The sequence below is a fragment of the Exophiala aquamarina genome (assembly GCF_000709125.1).
Source record: "Exophiala aquamarina CBS 119918 chromosome Unknown aczIA-supercont1.2, whole genome shotgun sequence".
NCBI lineage: Eukaryota > Fungi > Ascomycota > Eurotiomycetes > Chaetothyriales > Herpotrichiellaceae > Exophiala > Exophiala aquamarina.
The window spans coordinates 911,481-935,501 of NW_013550586.1; the positions used below are offsets into that span (position 1 = coordinate 911,481).

The window sequence follows — 24,021 nt, forward strand, 5'->3', positions numbered from 1 at the left end:
CTTGCGGTCAACTCTATCACTGGTGCTCCTTCGCCTTCTGTCTCTGTGTACTCGTGGTATTTGTCGTCAAAGAAGGGATCCAGACTAGAGCCCGATGGATCGTTGTCGTCGTCGTCACTATCTTGAGATGGCGTCTCTAGCGAAGCTGTAGGGCGGTCTATTGATAGGTCGGGGTAGTACCCACGACGGCCGGCCGCGGCATTGGACCAACCTGGAAAAATGCCTCAGCATATCTGATAGCCATTGAATGCTTGTTCTCGCTTGACGCTACAGCGAATTATCGCAAAATCAGATATCGAGGTGTCAATAACAGTGGCCTCGCCCCTTCAGATCTGGATTTCACCCGAGGTCTTCTCGGAGCCACTAGATTCAAGCACCTCTCCGCCCTCTGGTCGTTCTAAGAGGACGGAGTAAAATCCTGATAGCACCGCCGAAAATCGACATACGTCTTCCAGGACTTTTAGATGGTCCGGCAAGGAGTCAAGGACCCTCCAGGTGCACAATGCTTGTGATCCGCTGCATTTTGTTTGAGTTGTGTTTGAACGTGGGGCTTGCCTATTCGTGGTATACATGGTGTCGGAGCTGAGGTGAATGGATGGGGCGACTTCTTCGTCTAGGGAGCCATACGTTTTAGAAATGTTATTTAAAGAAGTGGAAGTCTTTAGTCTAAAGGAAGACCCTAGTCACGAAGACTTCAGTGTGAGAGACAGGTAGGGCTCACTCATTGCAATCTGTTAGCATGGTAGTGGCAATGACAGCTTAGAGGGAGACAAGTAGTCACGACAGAAAGTAATCCTTGTGGACAGACAGGAAAGCATGATGCGAGGTGCTCCCTATTGCAAATCTACAATTATATTGGTGTGGTATAATTCACATTGCGACTAGTCTCAGTCACGTTGGAAGCCGACACTACCCTTTGGGATTTATGACCGTCTTTTACGACATCGTTCTCGACGTTGATGAGCAAGACAAGTCTGTATTTCTTGAAGGAACGACTTCAGTCAAGGTATGCAAGTGAACTGCCATCATCGCAGAGCACTCTCGCTCCGGCCAAGTATATACCTTGCGGCCAGTAGAGCATGTTATCAAATATACCTTGCGTAGCTAGATAACATCAGTCCCAGGTATGAAGCGGCGGCATTCATAGATCGAGCAGGAAAGGGGAGTGTGTTTATCTCGGCTCAGCCCAATCGTACCTCGCACGAGGCCCAAGGTACATGTTCAAGTGCTGTCGTTCCTCTGCAACATCATTACTGTCCGAGTTATTCCATTAGTCAGAGGGAAGAAGTTGAATGGATTGCTTTGGCAAATGGAGGACGCAGAAGAGCTGCCCGTCATCATAGGGGACGGTCTCTCTTACACCAACGCGATTCTAGCTCTTGATAGGCAGCCTTATCCGTCTGATCATTACAGACTACGCCAAGGCTGCCACAGGTTCATTTTCAACCTAGGCACACCGTGGCCGTCAAGGCGACGTGCAATGGAGGCATCCCAATTCCCGGATAAGTTGGCAAGCGTTTGAGGCGGAAATTAGATGGCTGCACACGCTATGTCAAAGGCTTGCTGAGAAAGAATGCCCCGGTGATTGGTAATCACTACTCGAGTCAACCTGATTTCTCCCAGAATAATGGTCAGGTACATGACAAGATTGATGTTCTGCTTTGCACATGCAGGCAATTGCAGTAGACATCCTTCCAGGTAACAACTGAAATATTATGTATCGATGTGCTCGCCCTTTGTCCTCATGGGTGTGGCGTCTCCATGACAATTCATGACCGAATACCCAGCCCTCAATCACCAGATATGATCCTATGTACTTTATTGCTTTGACTCACTGGCCACCTCAACGTAGATGATGAATATGTTGAAGAAAACCATGCAGCCTGTTTAGAGACTGTTTACCCCGGAAAACCCAAATTAACATTGGCAGGTCTTCTCTCCAGACGTGGCTTGCGCTTCGGGGAAACACGTGTGAGGATCGCCTTCTTACGCGCCAGATCGATCATTTGGGTGATGTAAGATACCATAAAGTCTTTGATCAGGGGCTGCGGTGGTGAAAATTCCTGGAATGGGTTGTAGGTAACGTATCGGGACATCAGCCAAGAGTCACCGTCGTGGCAATTGCGTTCATTGTTACTTGTGTCATGTGCTCGTATCCACGATGACCATCTATCTTGGCACTTCTGATAGATTTTGGCTATGTCTTCCTTGTATGCCTCCAACATGGTCTTTCTGTTGTACAATCTTGGGAGCCGGAGACTTAACAGAACGGAAGAAGTCACGGTCAAAAGCGCCTTGTCGCTGTTGTAGAACCCAATCTATTCTTGCCTAACCGTTGGCTTTCGATACCACTTTAACCATTGAGTTTCGGGTGGAGCAAAGCTTGTGGGGAAGGGTTCCTGGAAAAGTCGATTCCGCAGCGCCATTTTTTCTAGAGTAGCCATACAACAAGGCCAAGGCATGCAAAGATCGCTTGTTTTGAACAAGACATGCTTCATTCCTGGTCGTTATTTACCATGAATGCCAGTGAATGGCCTTATTACAGCTTCCTAAAATGGTGTTAGTCTCAGCAGAATCATACCTACATTTTCATTGCATACGGACGTACGAACTATGTGAGAGCTATTGAGGTTAGAGGTCGTTTCGACCACAAGAGCTACTTCGGAAGATTTAGTTGCACCATTGTGAAATTTCCTGTCATCAGCTGGCCTTAGAAAAGCGCCGACAAGCTATGATTTCTTCGTCGTGAATATAGCTGATTAGCTGGTTGTCTGGAACTCTGCGATAGCCTTTGGCTTCCTCGTCAAACTGTTTATAGCCGCTCGCAATTGAAGATAAACGTAAGTCCTAGCAGAGGATGTTGGCATCGTTGCACGTGTAAGGTGAGGTGCTGCGGGAGGCTGGATGCAGGATGGTGCTCAAAAGGCAGCATGGTCTATACGGGTTTGAGCCTCAGGTGATAGGTTGACGAACAGACTCCTCAGATATACCCACTTGGTCAGACTTATTGACGCCTTCTAGGGAAGATCAGTACTGGTGCTTGATGCCTGCAGACTTTCGGTGATCATTTCGGATCAACAATGCACCTTGTTCGAGACTAGGAAAATAAAGCTGCTGGATTGAAATGGACCCATTGGTAGACACAGAATGCCAACAACATAAGCCCAACCAGTCTTGCTCGAGTTATCTCGCGTCATTCTTGGACACTGCCAGCAAGACGACCCCACTTGGAAGTCTCCTGGCCAATTAGCTCTCAGATGACCCGCTTTCCTAGCACTGTCTAGGTAGTCAGCCACCCGCGATTTCCTAAGTGATACTTTTGGGTCACAATTGTGGGACTTAGTCACTGCATATGCTATCTCCTTGAGGTCAGGTGCGATGCTCAGTTAGAACTTTCATTCGCCGCACACTGTCGATTTCGCCAAAAGCACATCATTCTACTTGTTTGGAATGAGCCCAAGACGCACATACATGAGAATGGAGCGACTCTTGTATTGGTCTCATGAGGCCCTAGGAACAGTAGTTAGGTAAATGTTTGCATGCCCACCACTGACATCCGTTCACGAGCGCTGCAAAAGCTCCCCTTGATGCAGGACTAGTTTACGACTGTGTCTTTGATAGGTCATGGATCGCCCTAATGCACGTCTCATTACCTACAATCTAATGGGGTTTGCGCAGGTGCATCTCTTTACCGGCCCCAGATGCGCGGAATGAGCTGTTAACCCTGTCCATTTAGCCATTGAAACGCCCTTTAAAGAGAACCAGTCCACAATCTGAAAGGAAGACACTTGCGGTGGATACGATCCTACGAGACAAAGGATGGAAACCTGTATAATTAGCCACGAATAACAAAAACACCTTGCCGCCAATTTGTTGACAAGCACACGGAAAGTTCCTACGGGTAGGGTACGGTACGACATGCCAAAAATCGCCTTCCCCGAACCTGAACCATGCAAACGCGACATGTACCCGAGGTATTGAGGTCACTCTGGGGTCGTCTGGACTAGGGAGACAGCTCATCGCAAGGCTTTTACTGGTCGGACATGTTTCCACCATCTAGAAAATCTTGATACGAAGAGTGAATCTTCCTCTGTTGACACCTCCAGCGCCGAGGCCGGCCAGGGTTAAACATAGCCAGTAAAGTACATATAGTCAATGGTCATCCTCACACGCTCCTGGGACTCTTTTGCGTTGCCTGTATTTGTGTACTTATTTGATGTCCACGCCACGACTGCCCGGCAGAAGTTAAATGAGAGAAGCAAAGTGACCGACATAAAAGTGTGTGAGCTCTCTACACCTGGCGGTTGCAATATCGGTGACTCTACGTGATTACTGTTATCGGCGTTCATTCCGACATCACGGGTTGCTAATAGACGTCAACTCTCCCTTCTTGAAACCAGTGCTTCAGTCACCGACCCACATGGACAGCGAGATCCGAGACCTACAAAAAAAGATATCGTTACTTAAGAACGAATGCGACATCTTAGAGAAAGCCAACAGAACGTCTGCAGCGGTAGCTGACATGATGAGAAAAGAAGTCAAGCGTTTAGAAGAGTTACTATCGGCTGAAAGAAGTGGCGGGGCGAGTCAACAAAAGAAGAGCGGCACGAGGCGATGAGGGGCCATTGTGCGAGGGGCAATCATCAAATCGATAAGGCTCAACGCATTGCAGATTACTCCACACATCAAGCGCTCCAGGAACTTTTGTCTACGAATTCATATCTCTCCATGAGCCGGTCAAGCTTTCGGTTCGGACGGGGCTTTTGGAGTTTCTCAACCTGAATCAAGATGGAGAGTTGGTTTCATCTCAAGGACCAGTGGCAGGTCGTCCTGGGGTTCACCGGCGCGGCTGGATTCATGCTGGAAGCGGCGCACTTGCATATTTCGACAGGAGTGTGGTGTTCTGATTCAGTCAAGTTGGACTCTGCCAGAGGCCAGGACTGCCAAAGTGTCAAGTGCGAACATCGCAATAGGAGGCTCCAATACACTTTGTGGCATCACCCATCGGTCCTCAAGAGTCCAAAGCGACTGTTAGGCCTCTAGAAAGCTGGGTTTTCCTGATCGTACTGGAATCAGAGTGCCGGATCATTGATTGGAGCTCTCCTCAATCCAACAGCGTCTAGGTTGCAGTCCAATTGGGATGTACAGCGAATCATATCTACAACCGAAGGAATGTAAGAGACTTCTGCCAATCCGTGAGCGGGGCAAGGATCGTAGGGTCCAGCACTTGCATAACGAGCTTGGCTAAGCTGGGAAGGTACTACGCCATGCCTAGTGTTGACTGAGCGAGGGCAGTGATGTTGTGAGCGTGATCTCAAGTGTGAATCAAACATGGTGTCAAAATGCTCTCAGCCTCGCCATTCGATTCATGGGGATTGTGCAGTTAAGGACAATTTGACTCTCTGTTGAATACTTGTACTATTCAAATACCTGAATTCTCAAGAAGCGACCAGGAACCATGTGTAACATGAGCTGGGGAGTGATTATTGCTGATCAATATCTCCAGAAAAGGACAATGCGATTATGTCACCACGCATGGGAATATCAATGAACCGATCCCCGCAGAATCCGGAACCTTCCCCTATCTCGGTCTGCCAAGATGAAGACACTTAGATCCATCAGCTGGAATTTCAACGACACCATTAGCCTATTTGGTTTACAGGGCGGAAATTACATTTGATTTAGTTAGAGTGACGACTCGAGCCCGACATCCAAAATGCCCCCCTCAACAGGAACCAGCGATTCGGGAGTGGAGTCAATGGCGACCGCAACACTCGTAATCGCTTTTCATGAGAGAGGATAAGTAGAATCTCTTACATAGAGGTATCCATGGCAGAGATTATTCAATACATCTAGGATTGACAAGGACGCACCGGTGGATGCCTCACAGTAGCTCACGAGGACCAAGATTTTCCAAATTAGCATATGATGCGACAACTAATCTTGTGGTAATCGATGCGGCGAGGGGGAGCAACTCATCAATCACCACGGACGCTTGTGAGAAGAGATTTTAGTCTTTCAGATAGCCGCACCGAGATAGGAGCCAGTCCCTCTTGGGACTGAATCAATCGAGGACTGGACAGTTATCCGAACAACTTTTGGACAATTGAATTGTCGTCTTCCTCTATCCTTCCCTTCATACATGGATATGTAGCCAATGAAGGTTAGTGGTCACTGACCATGCCAAACCACATGCAAGCCACCCGTACACTGATTCGTGGCTTCAGCAAGAGCGAGACTTGTAGAACAATTCGTTTGCCATACGGAGAGTTTGTCTTGTAGAGATGGTGCAACTCGTAGCAAACGGAAGTATTTGCCTCCCAGGGAATACCAAAAAGACAAGTACACTGGCCTGTGCGTCCTGAAGACCACTCATTATAAGCACATCGTCGCGTAATGAGCAGACACTGCCCATCTTTAGTTTGGGCCCTCCGCATTGGACAGCCTTTGTCAAGCCATGATTACAGCTTGTAAGTGACGATTTCAGCTGCAGCGACTCGGTAGTCCCTTTCCTCAAGCAACTTTTGATATGGTCATCATTACAGCATCCAAAGAGTCTGGATGAGAATCAATTCTCCTCACGCTCAAGTGGCGTATCCAGTGCGATCCAGATTTGTCTGGAGGGATTCCGAATCAGACCAAAGCCCGATATTGGTTACAACAGCAAGGACGTGGTGTGACTTCCTTGTCCTTCCATTTACTGAACCATGACGACCTTCCCCCCCTCACCTGTACCCTTCTAGATGGCCTAGAATGCTGCGGCAGGAGTGGTAATTACAAGGATGGGACATGCATGTGGTACGGCGTAACGATGATATGAGCACTGAAAGTTGGGAAGCAAGCGCGTATGGAAACCTTGTAAGTTCTATCAATCATTGATCTTGACTCAAGCTGTCAGGTCTCTCTTCCAGAACAAATCTATTCCCGGAGGAGAAAGCTGCATCAATGGGTCATTCTGATTACTCAATTTGGCGATCTACACGGTGGAGACTAAATTCAAGCAACTGCTTGATGCTGTGCACCGTTGGCCGCTCAGAAGGTCTGCCATCTAGATCCTATCTGAGGTTGAATAACCGAACTGCGAATTAGATTTGACGAGAAGCCAGCCACACCGGCGTTCTAAAAGTTATGCCCTGAGATACCTCCCAGAAGTACTAGCAACTGAGGGACAGTACTATTGGTAATGATGTCGACACGGGAAGGACCCACGTTTGCTCGATTAGAGATACTCCTTGAATGTATTCAGCAAACCCACGCGAGACAACAGCTTGGGCGGCTCCGCCTTTAACGAAGCGGTGCGCGATATACCTCAAATTGCCCAGGCAAGTGCGTACCAAGTACAAGAGATGAGTCATTGATGCGCGAAGCTGAGTCTTAGAGGAGGACGGTAGGCGCCTCAAAAAGGTGCGAGGATTTTGGCTTCAGGTCGATCGATATTGGGCATACCCGAAAAAGGGCTAATCTCTTCAGCGGGATGAAAATCTACTGCTTCAAGGTCATTGAATATCTCTCGTGGCAGGCATCGCAATTTATGAGACAAGTTGAGGGTAGCACCCCAGCGCAGTAATTTGCGAGGCTCAGGAGAGAGAGATCATAGTTATGCCCGTCATTCACAGCCTGTAGCTACCGAGGTACTTGCCCAGGCTAAAAGATAGGGATAGACAGCCTTGTCACCCGGCAGAGTTGCCTGTTTAGGTTATGACGATTGTGGCTTGCTCCCTTAACATTTAATTTTCCTGTCTGCACCGCAGGAGTTTCTGAGGCTACGTGCCGATCGTCCTTGCCGACATGGATGAAGAACGAAGTTTTGAAATCTGAGCGAGCCTGCTTTTTCTGGGGTTGACATGTTTGCGCGGAGCGCAGGAAGGCGTATCCTGCGAAATTGCAGCTGCACCACACGTCGGACTGCGATTACCCCTACATTTCGAGCAACAACACGACGGAGATTCACCTCGTCTACGATTCCAGCCCAAGATGGAGCACTCGCCCCTGCTACGCACCCTCTCGCCGGGGTCGCTTCCCAGCTCGACCAGGTAGCACCTCGATTTGAAATCGATCCCTCGGAGATCGAGATTCTTGATTCTCCTACCGCCTTCTACGAGACTCTCAAGGTACTCCCTCTCCAAATGGAAACTCTGCTAGACAAAGAGATGGTCAGCTAAAGAGTTGCTGCAGGCCAAAATCAAGGGAGCTAAACACCGAATTTTCCTGTCTACACTATACATTGGCAAGACCGAGCACGAATTAATTGGTGCACTGAGGGAAGCGCTGGAAAACAATCCTAAGCTCGAATTGTCGATATTGACGGATGCGCTCCGAGGCACAAGGGAGGATCCTGATCCATCATGCGCGACACTGCTCGCTCCATTGATTAGCCAATTCGGTGACAGAGTCAAGATCTCTATGTTCCATACACCCAACCTCAACGGGTGGAAGAAAAAGTATATGCCTAAACGCATCAATGAGGGATGGGGTTTGCAACATATGAAGCTTTATGGATTCGATGACGAGATCATACTATCAGGGTACGGTTTGGTTCTGAGTGCGTGAAAATGGGCTAACACCAGCTCAGCGCAAACTTGTCAGATGACTATTTCACAAATCGCCTCGACCGTTATCACCTCTTTTCCTCGAAGCAGCTTACAGAATTCTATTCAGCTGTCCATAATGCGGTCTGTGACCTTTCGTATCAAGTGACGCCCTCAGATGCCCGACCTGGGGGCTTTGAATTGATCAGTCCTCATAACCGTGGACTTCCTGATCCGCTGTGGCATACCAAAGAATATAAAGCATATGCGAAGCGGACACTCGAACCCCTGATCCACAAGAAAGCGCGACAGAAAATGTTTCCAGTACCATTTACGCAAGAGAAGACTTTTGTCTACCCACTAGGACAATTTGACATCCTCCTCGGCCAACCGAAGAACATTGCATTCCTCGACTATGAATTTTCGCAGTATACCTCGACGGAGAAGCCTGCACTGACTCGACTTCTTACCAATCTTGCAGAGGATCCGCGGTTGCACCAATCATCATGGACCTTTACAGCAGGCTACTTCAATATCGATCCTGACATTTGCGAACTCTTGGTTGCATCCTCGCCGGAAAAAGGAGTTCTGGCACCTGCGAAAAAGGCATTTGATAAGGCTTGCACAGTGATCACAGCATCACCATGGGCCAACGGATTCTACGGTAGTAAGGGAGTAAGTGGGATGCTCCCAGCTGCATACACTCTGCTCTCGCGGAGGTTTCTGCGAGAAGTCGCCAAAGTAGGGAGGGAAGATGTGATTCAGCTCAAAGAATGGCGCAAAGGTACCGTGGGCGAGCCGGGCGGCATGACATACCATGCTAAAGGGCTCTGGGTGACCTTGCCTTCGCAGTCAGCCCCAGATGGCACAGTAACTGAGGAGGCTGGTCCCAGTATCACAGTGGTTGGAAGCAGCAACTATACTAAACGCAGTTATAGTCTGGATTTGGAAGTTGGTGCCATGATCGTGACTGCCGACCAAGGCTTGAAACTGCGACTCAAGAAGGAGACAGAGAACCTGCAGGCTAATGCGACAGTCGTCACTCAGGACGATCTGGCGAAAGTTGATCGCAGAGTTGGTCTAAGGGTGCGGCTTGCACTCTGGCTTGTCGAGGCATTGGGGGGTGCGCTCTGATCGAGAAATTTTGAGAAGTCCTATTCACCAAGAGCCGACTGTCTGTCGACGCTCTGAGCTGTCAAAGGTAAGCAAAAGCGATCCAAGTGCACGAGGGAATTGCAAGGCAATTTCACCGACAGTGGAAGAACGAGTTTCGTCGAAGCCTCCCAGCGGCTTGAGAGGAGAACTTCGAGAATTGGCACCTCTCACCGCATAGACAGGACACTGCAAAATACAACATTTCACCCTTCAGGAGATCTCGTAGTCTCAGACAGTAATTATTCTCTCAACCCCCCAACCGCGGCCTAGATCACTTGCCCTCCAGTCGACAGCCTCGAACATCGCTCTCAACCCAAGAGGAGCGAGTTGGCGGTCAAGAGTTTTCACCCTCTCTTGTACCAACAGGATGTATTACATAGGCGGGCACTGATGGGAAATGTTCATGCCCAAGATACCCCACCAAGGTAGAAATCTCTTTCCAGCCTTTATGCAGAGACAGGCATTCGCAGACAGAAAATTGTACCTTAGCGCCCAGCTGCCACTCCGACGCGTACTAGTCTCATTAATTTGCAACCTGTGCAGGTTGGAACATCAATTCAAAAGGAAGAGGAAAGGCTAACTGATCTCCCAGGCGGCGAGCGGGCTCTGGCGATACGTGTCTTCCCGACGCATGGATGGGTAAAGGCTGGTAGCCTAGTACTCCGTACATACCTACGGGTCGGAAGGTCTGATTGTCTCGGTTCGGTCCAGCCCATATCCATACCTGGGTACAGGAGGTAGCAGGTCCCACTGCGGAAAGCAAAAAAGGTCAAGAAACTACACCAGCGAAAAAATGCAATGGTCGGATTACTGGCCCTGGGGCGAGTGTGGAAATGCGATATCAAGATTAAGATGTTCCACTTGGGTGCATGCATACGAGTTACTCCGGATATGCAACGGTGCCTTCCTCTTAGATGATGTGGATTACACCTCTCGCGAGCTAGCAGAGTTTTTCTCTGTCTTTCGTTTTCTATTCCAATAGAGCTATTTGTTTACTTTCTATCTCGATTTGACACGGGAGAGGGGCCTGGGCGTGGATGCGGAGAGAGCGAAGGGGGGTAAATTAGCATGTGCACATATATGGACCATGCAGTATGCAGAGTCAACGGGGAACGCTCAACTCGGGGACCATGAGAACACGTACAAGCGTACGACAACCGCGTCTTGTCGGTGTGAGACGCGAAGAGGAGAAGACCCAAAAACTTTTCAAAGAACTTTTCGAACATATTTTGGTGCATGCACTTCGTTGTTGTTTGTTGTTTGATTGTGCGTGCCCGAATTGGCGGCCGCGATAGGTAAGGGAAGTGCTAGCGGTGAGCATACCGCCATCCAAGGCTTGATGGGACGTGGGAGCTCGTGGAGGGTCGGCTGGGCCCGCGTAAGGCTTCGCTTGCTTTCAGTCGATCCTACCGTACATATGTACGGTGATCTCTCAGTATGCAGCTACGAGGATAGAGTGCTTCGTACGGAGGACTTCCAGGAAATAATCCTCCGTCCTCCGTGTGCAGTGCATGTCCAGAAATTGTGTGGACTTTTGATGTCAGGCGCCGTTATGCCGATGACGAGGGAGGCCAACTGCTGGAACAGTACGAGTACGCTCTCCATCTGCAGGAGAGCAGGTGTTGTCTCGGGATGTATGTAAGAGCGGCTGTATGTAGATTAAACTTAGGCAGCTCCTATGTTGCAGAGGCACGCATGGGAATCTTGGAGATTCCCTCCCTGTCCTGCAGCGGTTCCATTCCCATAGGGATTTTGCACTGCTAATTCCTGATCTCTATTTAAGATGAATGGTTACATTGTAGATTCGGAGTCTCGTGTGCAAGTATCATGGAAAATCCAATATCCAAGGGATCGGCTCCTGGCAGGAGGGATTTCAATCGTGCCCAGAGAACGAACACCTGCTGCCTTGGTAGAGACATGGCAAAGTTTGAGGCGAGGTCCTGCGCCTATCGGTCCCCTTCGGCGTATCATTTTTCCACTTAGAGGGCCGTAAACGAAGGGTGATGTCGGAGAATTGCATAGAAAGCCGCCGTGTCAGTGTCAGAGCAGCCGCCGCCGAGCTGTAATTAGTCTCTACTCGTAGGTATGTACGCGTCCTTGTAGAGAGAGATCGCAGATGGTCGGACCGCCAAAGAATAGACGACGATCCCTCCGCGGCGACTAATGCCAACTAACTGCATAGTCTATAATAATAGTTGGTAGCAGCAGGAGTCCGTGGGGCACGGGCACAGGTCCACATTGTCGGTCTCGCCACTCCATTATTCTTCCGTTCTTTGGCTTGCAGCAGTTCCAACTGACGAGCCAGGCGAGCAGCGGCCCGTCGCTGGCCCAATTATACTGTACAAGGAATGGGTCACCCTCCAGACCCAGAAAAGCCAGAAAAGGAAGCCATCGAACGTACGAGTACTCGTACGAAGTAGAGTGAGCGCCATTCCTGCTCGTAGTTGGGAACATATGGACATGCGACCACCTTCTGCAAGCCGTGGTGAATTTGCCAGACAACATCGTTCACTGGACGACAAACTGCTTGCACCGGCCGACCACCATGGCGGCCATTCAGCATTCAAGAGTACGGGGCCAACGGGACCAACGGGACCAACTTGCCAATGGGCGTTCGTTTTTCGTGGCCAGGTGGCGATCTTCACCTATGATAGACCCTCGTTGCAAGACGGCACTTCCTACACTTGCAGAAGAACCGCCTAGAAATGCCTGGCGCCCGCCAACAGCGAGCGACCCAAGGTCAGCGAAACCCTATGCGAAGGAACTGGGTCTTGCCCAGGTTGGGGTCGGAGGGCTGGGAAGTTGGGAACTCAAGTTTTGCACTTATGCGGCTTGTGCATTCAGACTTGTCTCGAATGAGCGGGCCTTTGGTGTTTGCAGACGAATACATTGCTGCAATCAGAGCAGAAGGCGAGATTGCAATAGCAATGCCCATCTCTTTGTCCTTTCACCGACTTTTGGTGACCAGACGAGTCGGTCACTGTTTGCTCTGATTGATGCTTCTCTATTGTTGCCTCCCAACTAGTCGAGGTCATTCTACGAGTAAGTTCCAGCACTGCAAAGTATAGGGGGTTGATGCATCTGTTCCTTCTAATTCCCTTCCAAAGGACTCCGGAATCCGGGAAGTAAGCATTGTACCCGTCGATTCGAAAAATGATAGGGTCACTACAGTACTCCCTACAAGGTACAGAAATGGGGGATCGAGATGCCATCAGGAGCTGTTGTCGAGAGAGCAAGTTTAGACGGCTGAAACGACAACAAACTGTCTCAAGAGGGGACGATTCGAAACGACCAGTGTCGGCGATGAGATGATGAATGTATCCGAGATGAGTTAGCCGTTGCTGGTCTCACCCTCTGCCAATCATGTGTCTGTCACTCACGTGGCTCGTCCTGGCTTGTACATGGTAGTGCATTGTCATCCCATCAACAATGTGCCTGGGATGATAAATACTCTGTATCGAGTGTTGCTGATCTCGATTAACGTTGTGTTGAGTAAATCAACAACCCTGACAATAAGGAGGGTCCTGGATAAAGCTGTGCTCGTAGATACTTAGTAATCTCCATACGGTACGGAGCACTCCACGTAGAACAACTCGGGTAATCGGTGCCAGGTTGATGTGCTTGAATCTGATTTGTACACAGTATCCTTACCCATAGGAAGCTTCCGAAGCCCCTTACAGATCCTAACTAGAGGGTCACATGACACCGTCATCATACTGCTATGTACTCGTACGACTTGACATGTCTTTGTGTTCAACTTCGCCGTGCTTTGTACTCCGTAATACCAGGCCTCAGAGGATAGGATGAAAAGTCATGCGACGGCGGCGTCGTACAGACGCCCCTGCCTACTCGTAACTTTCAATTGAGGGTTTGCCACTACATGTACAGGAGGATAACCAGTAGACCCCGAGTTCAGGAGATTACCGCCATGACTCGTAATTGTTCCAGGTTTTGCGGGGTAGCTAAGGCAGGTCATTTGTCTCGCGATAGGCAGCTCAGGTTAGAGCAGGGGCAACACCCTGGATTCTTTGTGCTCCGTACAGGGCAGGACTCAGCAGAGAGCAACGATCCCTACTTCACAATTCCGCACAGAAGGGAGGAGACACGTGAGGGAATAAGAGCGCTCGGAAAAGCTCATCGAATTGTCTCGAAACCCAACCGCCGTCAAGTCTACTGGTACGAAGCGGAAACGGTGCTGCTGAACGCCCACCCGAGGCAAGGTGCTGACCAGCAAAATGTGGCGGTACCGGGTATATTGTCCATAAACTGATAGTGGAAACGGATGAGGACTTCGAAAAGCTATAGGAGAAGGCAGTGGTTTCGGAAGGAAAGGGATACGTTTGCTTCCGTCATTCTTTGTAGATATGGAGGACTCTTGTACTGGTACCATCATAGGAGTACGAGTATCTGGAAGTCAAGAGCCCCCATGGAGTACGAGTACTCCATAGTAAGTGCCCGTTGTACGTATGACAGGTTGGAGGCGGCGTCACGCAGATGAGGCTCGTGATCAGTGTCACGAAAGGAACAAAGGGTGGCGTGAGGCGTCAACTATTGGCTCGAGGCAACAACAGTGACGAGTAAGGAGCCAGAGTGTCCAGTAGTTCCTTGTCTTCCGGAACACTCTCGTATGTCGTACTCAGAATCGAATGGCGGCAAAGAATCATAATAATATTAATAACAACAAACAATGATAGAAGCTCATCATAATTCAGCTTGGACCTGGGGCTGAGCGTCCAAGGAGAAGGATGGCGGCCAGATGGTGTGTGCTCGGCAGGTTCTGAGACAAGGACGCACGAGTACGAGTAGTGGAGGCAAAAAGGGAACAAAAGATAGTACTCGCATGGAACGGCGTAGATGTGAGCACTGACTACTGCGCAGATGTGGTCACGCGCTAGCAGGAGATTGCGACCTCAGGCTCGTGCAGAGGAGCTAAGCCAAATAGGAATGGGCTGACGAGTCCCCAGTGAACACTGAACACAGATGCAGTAGCGAAGGGTCCTCCTAATCGACGCAACCAAGGCAGGCTCAGGGCCACAGGCGCAGGCACAAGAGCTCTGCCCCACCTTCCCACACAACAGCAGCACCAAGCAGTCTGCCCTTGCCCTCTGCCCCGATTCCATGGATTTCTCCGACGGTCCATCCCCAACTCAATGGTCTAGGCGCCGCCGGGTTGGCTGCGTTGACGGCGTTGGTGGTGTTGGTCGCCCCAGGCCTATCGAGTCCAGTGAGCCCAGTGCGTGCACAGCTGCATGGGCGGCCCCAGAGTTTTCCATAGTTGTAGCCTATTCGCAATTTAGCAGGAACTACCCAGAACTACCCAGCAGCCACACCCGCCATTCGCTGAGCCCACCTTTTTCGCCATCCCTCGTCCCATCCACCCCCGAACAACACCGACACCGCCAACCTGCAGCTAGACACCTAGAGCGATGGCCCTCACCTACCTGCACCTCACCTACTCTCACCCGACTCACCACCACCCTGCTCTCTCTTAATCCTCATCCATCATCTCATTCTCTTGTTCACCTGCCCACTACCCGACCTTCGATCGAACCACTCTGCAATGTAAAAGTCAAGTCCTGCAGAAACACCCTTCTCTTCTCTATACAACAGCACCTGGCCGTGTCCCTCCTTCTCGCCATCTTCCCGTCTCGACGACGTTCTTTCCCGGCATTCCTAGCTGTCACCTAGCCAGCGGTGGCCTACCCCCGCCTATCCAACGCTGAGCTTCGCCCAACTCTCCCACCCCCATCACCTCATTGTGAGAGGAGGCGGCCGACAACCAGATTACACAGCTGCACCTCCCCTACCTACAACCTACAACCTACAACACATCTCCTGCATTATACACTCGGGACAAACTACCATTTAATCATTAAATAAATCCAAAAACAAACCCTGAGTGGTGACAACGACGAAGTTTGCCTGTCCCAGTCCGGCTCTAATTGGAGAATCATTGTTGTGATCCCCAGCAGCCCAACGACAAAGTACCAGTCATCGTGACAACAAAGGAAGCCTCTTATTCTTTTAAGGTCAACTGACGGACAGTTCAACTCGACCTTTTCTTCTTGTCACCTCAGTGGCAACTCTTGTGGCTGCCTGTCTCAACTCTTCCTCTGACCTCCACTCCCTGCTGACGTCTGCCTTTCCACTGCCCACGACTCTCCTTACCTATATAATCTCCTGCGGCGACCTCGACTTGACCTCGACCTCGACCTCAATTCTCAACCGCTCTCCCTCAAAATCCTCTATTCGTTCTTTGGCCCTGCCGGTACCAGTCCCTGCTCGATCATGACACAATAGCCTGACGCTCTTTACGCCTCTGCTTGTTCGACTGCACAACGAGCCCTCAGGCTCTGCGTCATCGACAGGTTTTTCCTTTGTTTACGTTAACGACCTATTTCTCAATGAGCCTCTGATACCTCCACGACGACTAGGAGTTCCCGTTGTTTCCTCTCCAACTTGGTGTTCCTCACATGATAGCGGTGGTTGAAGATTTGCAGTCCCCCGGTGGTTTTATGCTTGGTGTCCCGGTTCTAGTACTCGACGTTGTTGCTTTCTACGACTGAGCTCTCTGCTCACTCACACGCTCTACGCACCTCACTTTCTTGTCTACACTGTACAAAGCTGTGCTCGACTATCTCTCTGCTCGGCCTAGAGCAGCAAAAGTTATTGCCTATTCCCCAACAGAAACATAGACCTAGTTGCTCAGACCATATCACTTTCCATGGAAATGGAGTGTATGAAGGATGCCTTCCGCAAGGATCAACTTCTTGATGGACGCTTTCGGACTATCGCGCCTCTGAATCATGGCTCTTTCGGAATGGTCTTTCTGGCCGAAGATCTTACAACTCAGCAAGAGGTTGCTATCAAATGCTTGACTAAGCCCTCGGTTGCCAACCAAACTGGCTCTTTACCAACTTTCGACGAGGGCACCGAAGAGCTTACTTGCCATGCCATTCTCAAGCACCATGATCATCTGGTTAATCTTATCCACCACTTTGAGACTGAATCCCATTCCTACCTGGTTCTGGAATACTGTTCCCAAGGTGACCTCTACGAGGCCATTCGATTGGATCGTGGGCCCCTCCAGACTGAACATGTACGCCGTTTTATGCTTCAGCTCATCAGTGCTGTCCAGCATATGCACGACAATGGTTTATATCACCGAGACATCAAACCCGAGAACATCTTCCTTGCTCATGATGGCTCCATGAAACTCGGTGATTTTGGTCTGGCTACCAGAGCCCTTTACTCTCACGAAGCTTGTGTTGGAAGTGACCGATATATGGCTCCGGAACAATATGATCCTGCGGTCACTGGCTACTCTCCAGCCAAAGCTGACATCTGGTCAATCGGCATCTGCTTGTTAAATGTTTTATTTGCCCGGAACCCCTTTGTCACACCAACAGAGTCCGATCTCCTCTTTGCCGATTATCGCCGAGACCGTCAGTCGTTGTTTGATATCTTTCCCAGCATGTCTCAAGATACCTTTGAGATCCTTTCCTGTGCTATGGCATTGGATCCCTCCAAGCGTGATCTGGGCGCTCTCAAACAGGCAGTCCTTCGCGCTGTCACCTTCACTACTGACGATGAGGCCTTTGACGACTTCTGTGCCGAAGAGCGGGACATTGTCCGTGCCAGCGCCAACCGTGAGCCACTACGTACTCCTTCAATTCAGAGCCCTCATATCGATTCGGACGCCTTCCCCTGGGCCAAGGCGCTTCATGCCAGTCCTAATAAGAAGCACCAACAGCTGGCTAGCATCCCTGACATGTATGACGAGGACTTGTTCGAATCCGAGAAGAGTGTCAAACTAGGCGAGTCCTGGTACTCTGGCCATACTCCCTCATTGGCTTCGGTTCTTGATTCAGCTTATGGTTCCCTCAAGTCACTGGCTATTAATCGTCCTGTCAAACGCAATCCACCAAAGCCAGACCCTGTTCCGATTCCCAACTCGCTGCCTACTCGCCCATCTCGGCCCATCCACACCATGTCCTCGGTGTTTGGAAAGCACCATGACACCGTGGCCAAGAGCTGGAGCGACATGTTTGAGGAAGACGAAGAGGAGTCAGAACGTGAGGCAGAGTTGCAGAGAAGACATGAGAAGAACTCTCGAAGCTTCAGTCACGACAGCCATCGACAGATTCCCGTCCCGGCTGGTGTCTTGACCGAGTCAAAGAGCCGATCATCGAGCAATGCACGCCGCAGCCGAACTCCCCGGCCTGCACTACCATCTAAGCCTCACGTACTTGGTTCGGACGAGAATGACCCATTCGGCTGGCGTGTGCGAACTGCTCGCCACTCTCCCAAGCAGGTGCCTGTTGACAAGTGGGCAGCATTGGGCAACAAGAGACGAAACTTTCAGACCGAGCCAGATCGTCAAGCTGCACCATATAAAAAACGGTCTTTCACTACTGGAACACGCAAGTCATCGATGAACGGAGCTGGGGCTGAGCAGCCTGGCTGGCAACGACGTGACAGCCGAACGCGGGGACGCCCGGCGTATTTGAACCAAGATTGGCGTCAGCATAAGGTGATTGATTCCTCGACGGACGAGGAAGACCATGAGTGGGTTGGAGGTTGGCACAACTTCCATTTGTAATTCTTTGAGCAGCGCTTTCTTGTCAGCTTTTCGAAACATTGTGTGATCGGCGACATGATTCTATGGATTTTGCTGTTTCTGTTGGTGGCGTGTGGGACAGAGATGACTTGCACAGACCACAATCACCCTCGCTGCTTGTCATTGATTGGGACTTTTGACACTGATGACTTTGTATTCCTGACGAGGTGTCACGGAGTGTACCAATATTTTGTTGAAAAAAAATGGGCGCTTGCTGGTTGTTAAGCAGTGGAGGTAAGGATATGTTGGCTTTTGGGATGGAGCATAAGTTTGACAGCACGGAAAGGGAGGACAGGGCAGCATTATAGGATATGGACCGTTGGTTGTCCGGGTCACCGATCAGATTTGGAGAAGCAGTTCACAAACAAATGAAGGAGACAAGGGAGTGACTCTCCGGGTTGCATCAATTCTCAATTCTCAGCTTGCACAAGGCACCTTTTTTCCGATGTGTTTTTTCCAGCCTTTGTTCAAGAAGACCAAAGAACCTTAGCTAGTACCTAGATTGAGACTTCTTACGGTTTGGACGGGACATATATCGAGAATGAAGAATTATAACCCCCTCAATCAAAGTACGAGAGCGATCAGACTGTTGAAATTCATGATTATTCCAGTAGGAGTTGACACAGTACCCTGGACTGTGCTTAACCGCAGGTCTGCCTCGGATTCCGGCTATCGCTGAACGACTAAAAGGTGACTGTTGTAGGGCCCCTCGGCTTGCTTTAGGTGCTTCCCAGGCCCCAGAGTTTCCCAGTCGACCTGGAGGAAAGTGAGTACGAGTGCTGTACAGTAGAAGCTGAAACCCCTAATCCTCTAACCCTAATCTGGAAATGGACCGAGCTGCCTTCTGGAGAAGGTGCGACCTCGGTATCTTCTGTTTTGGTCTCCAACCCTTCCTTCCCCACGTTTTGGCGTTCTCTTTACTTACAAGCCAGCTTTTTGACCACCTCTTTCCACCCACACAGGCCTTCTTGGATCCTTCTGTTCGCCTTTTCTGTGTGTTTGTGTATATCTGAGTGACCCATTGATTGACGTTGAGTTGACCTGGATTGAGAGTCTACACTCCTGTATCGTATATTTTCATATATCCACAGCCTAAGACAGCACAAGACAATACCTCAGAACCGTAATCCACGATGACCGCGTCTCAAGATATCCCGCCCATTGTGGTGCCCTTCGTGTCGGACCGTGCAAAGCAATTGCTAGACAAGGTGCGTAGAACATTCATCCGGCCAGACACCCTCCCGCAGATTAGGGATGTGAGGAGAGAGGAGAAAGGGTTGTTGCATGTATTCTGCAATTCCTTACCCTGCTCCATGCTTTCTGCCACTCTTAAAATCATCTCAAAGGAAGAGTCACAGCTTATTGCTGACATATCGCTTTTCAACACCTCCTAGGTCGAAAAGTTCGTCGATGAAGAAGCCATCCCCGCAGACCCGGTGTACAGCGCACAGATCGGAACCGGGGAGGAACGATGGCGTGGCCACCCGAGCATCATGGACGACCTGAAGAAAAAGGCTCGCGCGGCGGGAATCTGGAACATGTTCCTGCCCAAGAACCACTTCAAGGAAGGGCCACAGTTCACCAACGTTGAGTATGGTCTTATGGCTGAGCAGTTGGGAAAGAGTATCACTGCAAGCGAGGTATGTGTGTCATTCCATCTACCCCTCCGGATGTCGATATACAGAATGTTGTTTGAGATTCCAAAGTCGGAGGGAAGAAGAAAGGATGCTAACCACGAACACGATCATCTAGGCCTGCAACTGTGCTGCACCAGACACGGGTAATATGGAAGTGATTGCTCGCTACGGCTCACCCGCCCAAAAGGAAAAATGGCTCAAGCCACTCATGGCCGGCGAAATTCGCTCTGGCTTCCTTATGACAGAGCCTGACATCGCCTCCAGCGACGGCTCCAACATCAAGCTCCGCATCGAACGGAAAGGCGACCACTACCTGCTCAACGGTTCGAAATGGTGGTCCTCAGGTGCCGGCGACGACCGCTGCAAGATCTTTATTGTCATGGGCAAGACTAACCCAAACCATCCAAACAAATTCGAACAGCAATCTATGTTGCTCGTTCCTGCCGACACGCCAGGTATCATCGTTCACCGCATGCTCAGTGTCTATGGCTACGATGACGCTCCACACGGTCACGGTCACATCACGTTCCGGGACGTCAAGGTCCCGTTGGACTCGATCCTTCTTGGCGAAGGCCGCGGCAATGAGATTATGCAAGGTCGTTTGGGACCCGGGCGTATTCACCACGCTATGCGTGCTATCGGGGCCGCCGAGCGTGCTCTGGAATGGATGCTTAGAAGACTGAACGACGAACGGAAGGTCCCGTTCGGTAAGCCACTACGTGAGCACGGTGTCTTGCTCGAGTGGGTGGCTAAATCCCGAATCGAGATCGACGCAAGTCGCATGATTGTGCTTAACGCGGCGATTAAAATCGACCAGAAGGATGCGAAGTTTGCTCTGAAGGAGATCGCCGAGGCCAAGATCAAGGTACCGCAAGTGGCATTGGAAGTCATCGACCGCGCCATTCAAGTACACGGAGCAATGGGTGTTTGCCAGGACACCCCACTCGCCAGTATGTGGGCCCATCTCCGGACCTTGCGCATTGCCGACGGACCCGACGAGGCCCATCTCCAACAGCTCGGCAAGCGTGAGAACAAGCAACGTTCCGCAGAGGTAATTGCAAGAATTGCCCGCCAGGAGAACAAGACTGAACAGCTGTTCAGACAGCTGGGCATCGAGAGGAAGGAGCTCGGTGCGGAGAAGTTCAAGGCCAAGCTATAGAAATTTGATGGTGATCATTGAAGGACATCCTGCACTGGCAGCGAAGAGCTACTTGATCTATGCTGACGACCGTACTCGGCAAGGCACAGGGTGTTCGTATGAGTCTGATTTGAAGCTGAACTACTGTTGGAAAGTCGCAGGGGTTGGAACTGTCTCGGAACCAAAGTGACGGTTGACAGGATTATCACGTGGACTAACAGCCGGTATGAATGATTTGCAAGAGGACTCAGAATCTGCTTCATAGTTATATCGTCTTGACAGATGGATGGAGAGCTGCCATTTATCTTATACGTGGAAGAATTCGAACATCTCGTCGTTGTTACTATCATTCATGCCCTCGTCCGGGTCATCCAACGTGCTGTGACCTTCCTGCCATCCTCGATCTAGCTGAGAAAAGATCCTAAAAGCAAAACTGTCCGATTTCGTCGCCGAGACGTCGAGCAGCGAACGATCTAGGTAGGTTTCGTCTTGTCCTTGTGCAGACTGTGTAATGTTGCTGGGTGTCAGCTTATCCATCTCGAGTGGCGAAGGGTAGGAGGGAGAAGCTCTCATGGGCGTTGACCTTGTCGCTGTTGAGGTTACTAGAGGTTGCACCGAGGAGGTAGACGACATGATGTGTCCTACAGCTTCGGTGGTCGGTTTTAAGCGCCGTGGAGAGGCCCAGCACATGATCATGTCAGAAACAAATTCCTCAAACCATGCCGTCACTTCAGATCCGAGTCGAAGGACATCGCCGAGGAACATATGTGCACTAGAATTGTTAAAGGCATAGGTCAGGACATGATTTGATTAGAACGAAACGAGAAAGGGATATCAGGAAAGGACAAAAAGGACCGACCTCGTCTGGAGATCACGTAAGATAGCAATCTTGGAGGATCTCAGCTTCGGACTCAACTCGTCGTGTTGGATTTCTGGTACAACTTCTGACAACAGCCGGACCACCTGCTTCGCCCACGCCACGTATCGGCCATCCGACTCGCCGATGTGCTCGTCTATCACCTCGATACAGTGCACCATCCGCCGCAGCGTGCACATGGGAAGCCGATCATGGGCATCGGGCCAGATCTGGAACGGGATCAATACTTTCAGCAGGATCATGTTTGACATGAATGAGGCGATGAGGACCAGGACGGTCCCGTTATCGGGCCCTCGCAGGGCTTTCAGCATCCCGCCGGCGAGGTGATACCACATGCTGTAGCGCATGATCGAGAACGAGTATCCCTCAACGGGAGATGAACAGAACTGGTCCAGTGTCACGTAACACGCTTTCCAGAAGAGGTGTTCATCTGTAAGACCTTTAGATGCCTGGATCTCCCGGAGGGTCTCTAGCCCGGATTTGACTAGTGCCATGTGGTGGGCCTGCAGGCTCGCTTGAATGTGTTGCATTCCCGCGTGGATCTTGTGGCTCGGCCAATCGGGGTCGACATTCAGGACGGTCTTCAACCGGGACTGTTGGATCTTGTCTGTGATCAGGGCACAGCCTTGCACCAGTACCTGGAAGTCCTTCATCCCATCCACGATGCGCGAGGATTGGTAGATCAGCGCGTAGCAGGTCGCGAGCACGGCATCCGGGTGGCCGTAGGTATTCCATGCCTTCGAGTCGTCCAGCGCTTTGTTCAAGCCTGAGATCGCGCGGCCTTGGTGCTTTAACACGTCGTATTGGAGAGGCATGGGCTGGTTTGTGCGTTCCATTTCCGAGGCTCCGAGGGAAAGAATAGCATGCAATAGGAAGGGATACTCGTGTGCGATCTGTGGGATCTCGTGGACCCAGACAGCGCGGTTTCCGATGGGTAAGGGGTGTTTCATGGAGGTCAAAAAGTAGTGGAAGAACCTCATCTCCTGGGCCGTGAAGACTAGCTTCTCGGATGGCGATGCTGGAATTACTCCGACTTTGGGCTGGAAGGGGACGAAGATTCTCCCTGGAATCGTCGGCTCCCGAATCGCGCCGGCGCCGGCCCCGATTTCTGTGGTTCGCGGGTAGATACACGCGCTGCCCCGATAGACGCAGTGCGAACAGGATGGCGTGCCCTCATCGCACTTGATTTTGCGAGTCTTGCAGGTGAAGCAGCCTCGCCGCGATTTGGTGTGACTTCGTCGGCTTGGGTTCTTGGGTAGTTTGCTCTTTACAAGCAGAGGCTTTTGTTCAGCTGAGGAGTCTGCTGTTGTTTTTGCTGCCTTGACCACCCCTTTAGACCGAGCCTTGCGAGTCTTGCCATGTATAAGGTCACTGGAAGCCATTTGATTTTGTATTAGACTGGCACTAGCGACCTGCTTGAAGGGCTGAGAGTGTATTCTCGAGTCCATAGAACACAAGTGCACATCCAGGCAACAACAACCTCGTATTGGCGTCGGCTGCAACGTGGAAGAAGGATCCAGATTAGCAACCCGCTTCAGGGCGGTGCGACATTGCGTACGAGGCGGATCACTCGCCTGTCTCCTTCCAGTTGTATCAGTCAGGAACAATTCAGAAAGAGCCGAGGGGATTTGTCATAGGGCTGAGCATGGACGTCTGGCGGCGAAGGGTTGCAGTTACTGCAGGGCCGCCCAAAAAAGGACATTTTCATTTGATCGCCCAAGACTCGAGATTCGAAAGCCCTCGTGTTCGTATTCAAGCGACGAAAGAGGCTATACTTCCGGCGTGTTAGCCGAGTGCGGAAAATTATCCGCCACTTCTCTATGATTTAATCTTGATATAGAAGGCTGAAGCGCCTTTGTGCCCCACAGGGATCATCAGGGTTTCCTCCTTCAGGACGAGGTTCAGCATCCTTCGCCATTGTAGGATAATGCGCCCCTGTTTTCTATTTGGGTCCTATCTTAGTTTCAGGCCAAGAGCACATCTGTGGTTCATATCCTCGGCTTGGCGTCCATGGTGTGGGTTTCGCCAATAGATGCGCTGACGGATGACACATCGAGTTTTGACTT

At 50.6% G+C, this 24,021-nt stretch overlaps 4 protein-coding genes across 4 annotated transcripts; 3 read left to right on the top strand and 1 right to left on the bottom strand.

The window, feature by feature from the left end:
• Window positions 1-7,844: 7,844 nt before the first annotated feature.
• On the top strand, window positions 7,845-9,662 carry A1O9_02159 (phosphatidylserine synthase; the record flags this gene model as incomplete). The annotated part of the gene is made up of 3 exons (XM_013407734.1): window positions 7,845-8,111; window positions 8,176-8,525; window positions 8,573-9,662. The coding sequence occupies 3 exons, from the start codon at window positions 7,845-7,847 to the stop codon at window positions 9,660-9,662; spliced, it is 1,707 nt and encodes a 568-aa protein (XP_013263188.1).
• A 6,751-nt stretch (window positions 9,663-16,413) lies between these two features.
• A1O9_02160 (serine/threonine protein kinase) lies at window positions 16,414-18,285 on the top strand (the record flags this gene model as incomplete). Its single annotated transcript, XM_013407735.1, has 1 exon — window positions 16,414-18,285. One exon carries the CDS (start codon window positions 16,414-16,416, stop codon window positions 18,283-18,285), a length of 1,872 nt encoding a protein of 623 aa, XP_013263189.1.
• A 1,151-nt stretch (window positions 18,286-19,436) lies between these two features.
• A1O9_02161 (acyl-CoA dehydrogenase) lies at window positions 19,437-21,099 on the top strand (the record flags this gene model as incomplete). Its single annotated transcript, XM_013407736.1, has 3 exons — window positions 19,437-19,511; window positions 19,698-19,943; window positions 20,056-21,099. 3 exons carry the CDS (start codon window positions 19,437-19,439, stop codon window positions 21,097-21,099), a joined length of 1,365 nt encoding a protein of 454 aa, XP_013263190.1.
• Window positions 21,100-21,384: 285 nt separating this feature from the next.
• On the bottom strand, window positions 21,385-23,337 carry A1O9_02162 (uncharacterized protein; the record flags this gene model as incomplete). Its single annotated transcript, XM_013407737.1, has 2 exons — window positions 21,385-21,850; window positions 21,938-23,337. The coding sequence occupies 2 exons, from the start codon at window positions 23,335-23,337 to the stop codon at window positions 21,385-21,387; spliced, it is 1,866 nt and encodes a 621-aa protein (XP_013263191.1).
• Between the last annotated feature and the right edge of the window lie 684 nt (window positions 23,338-24,021).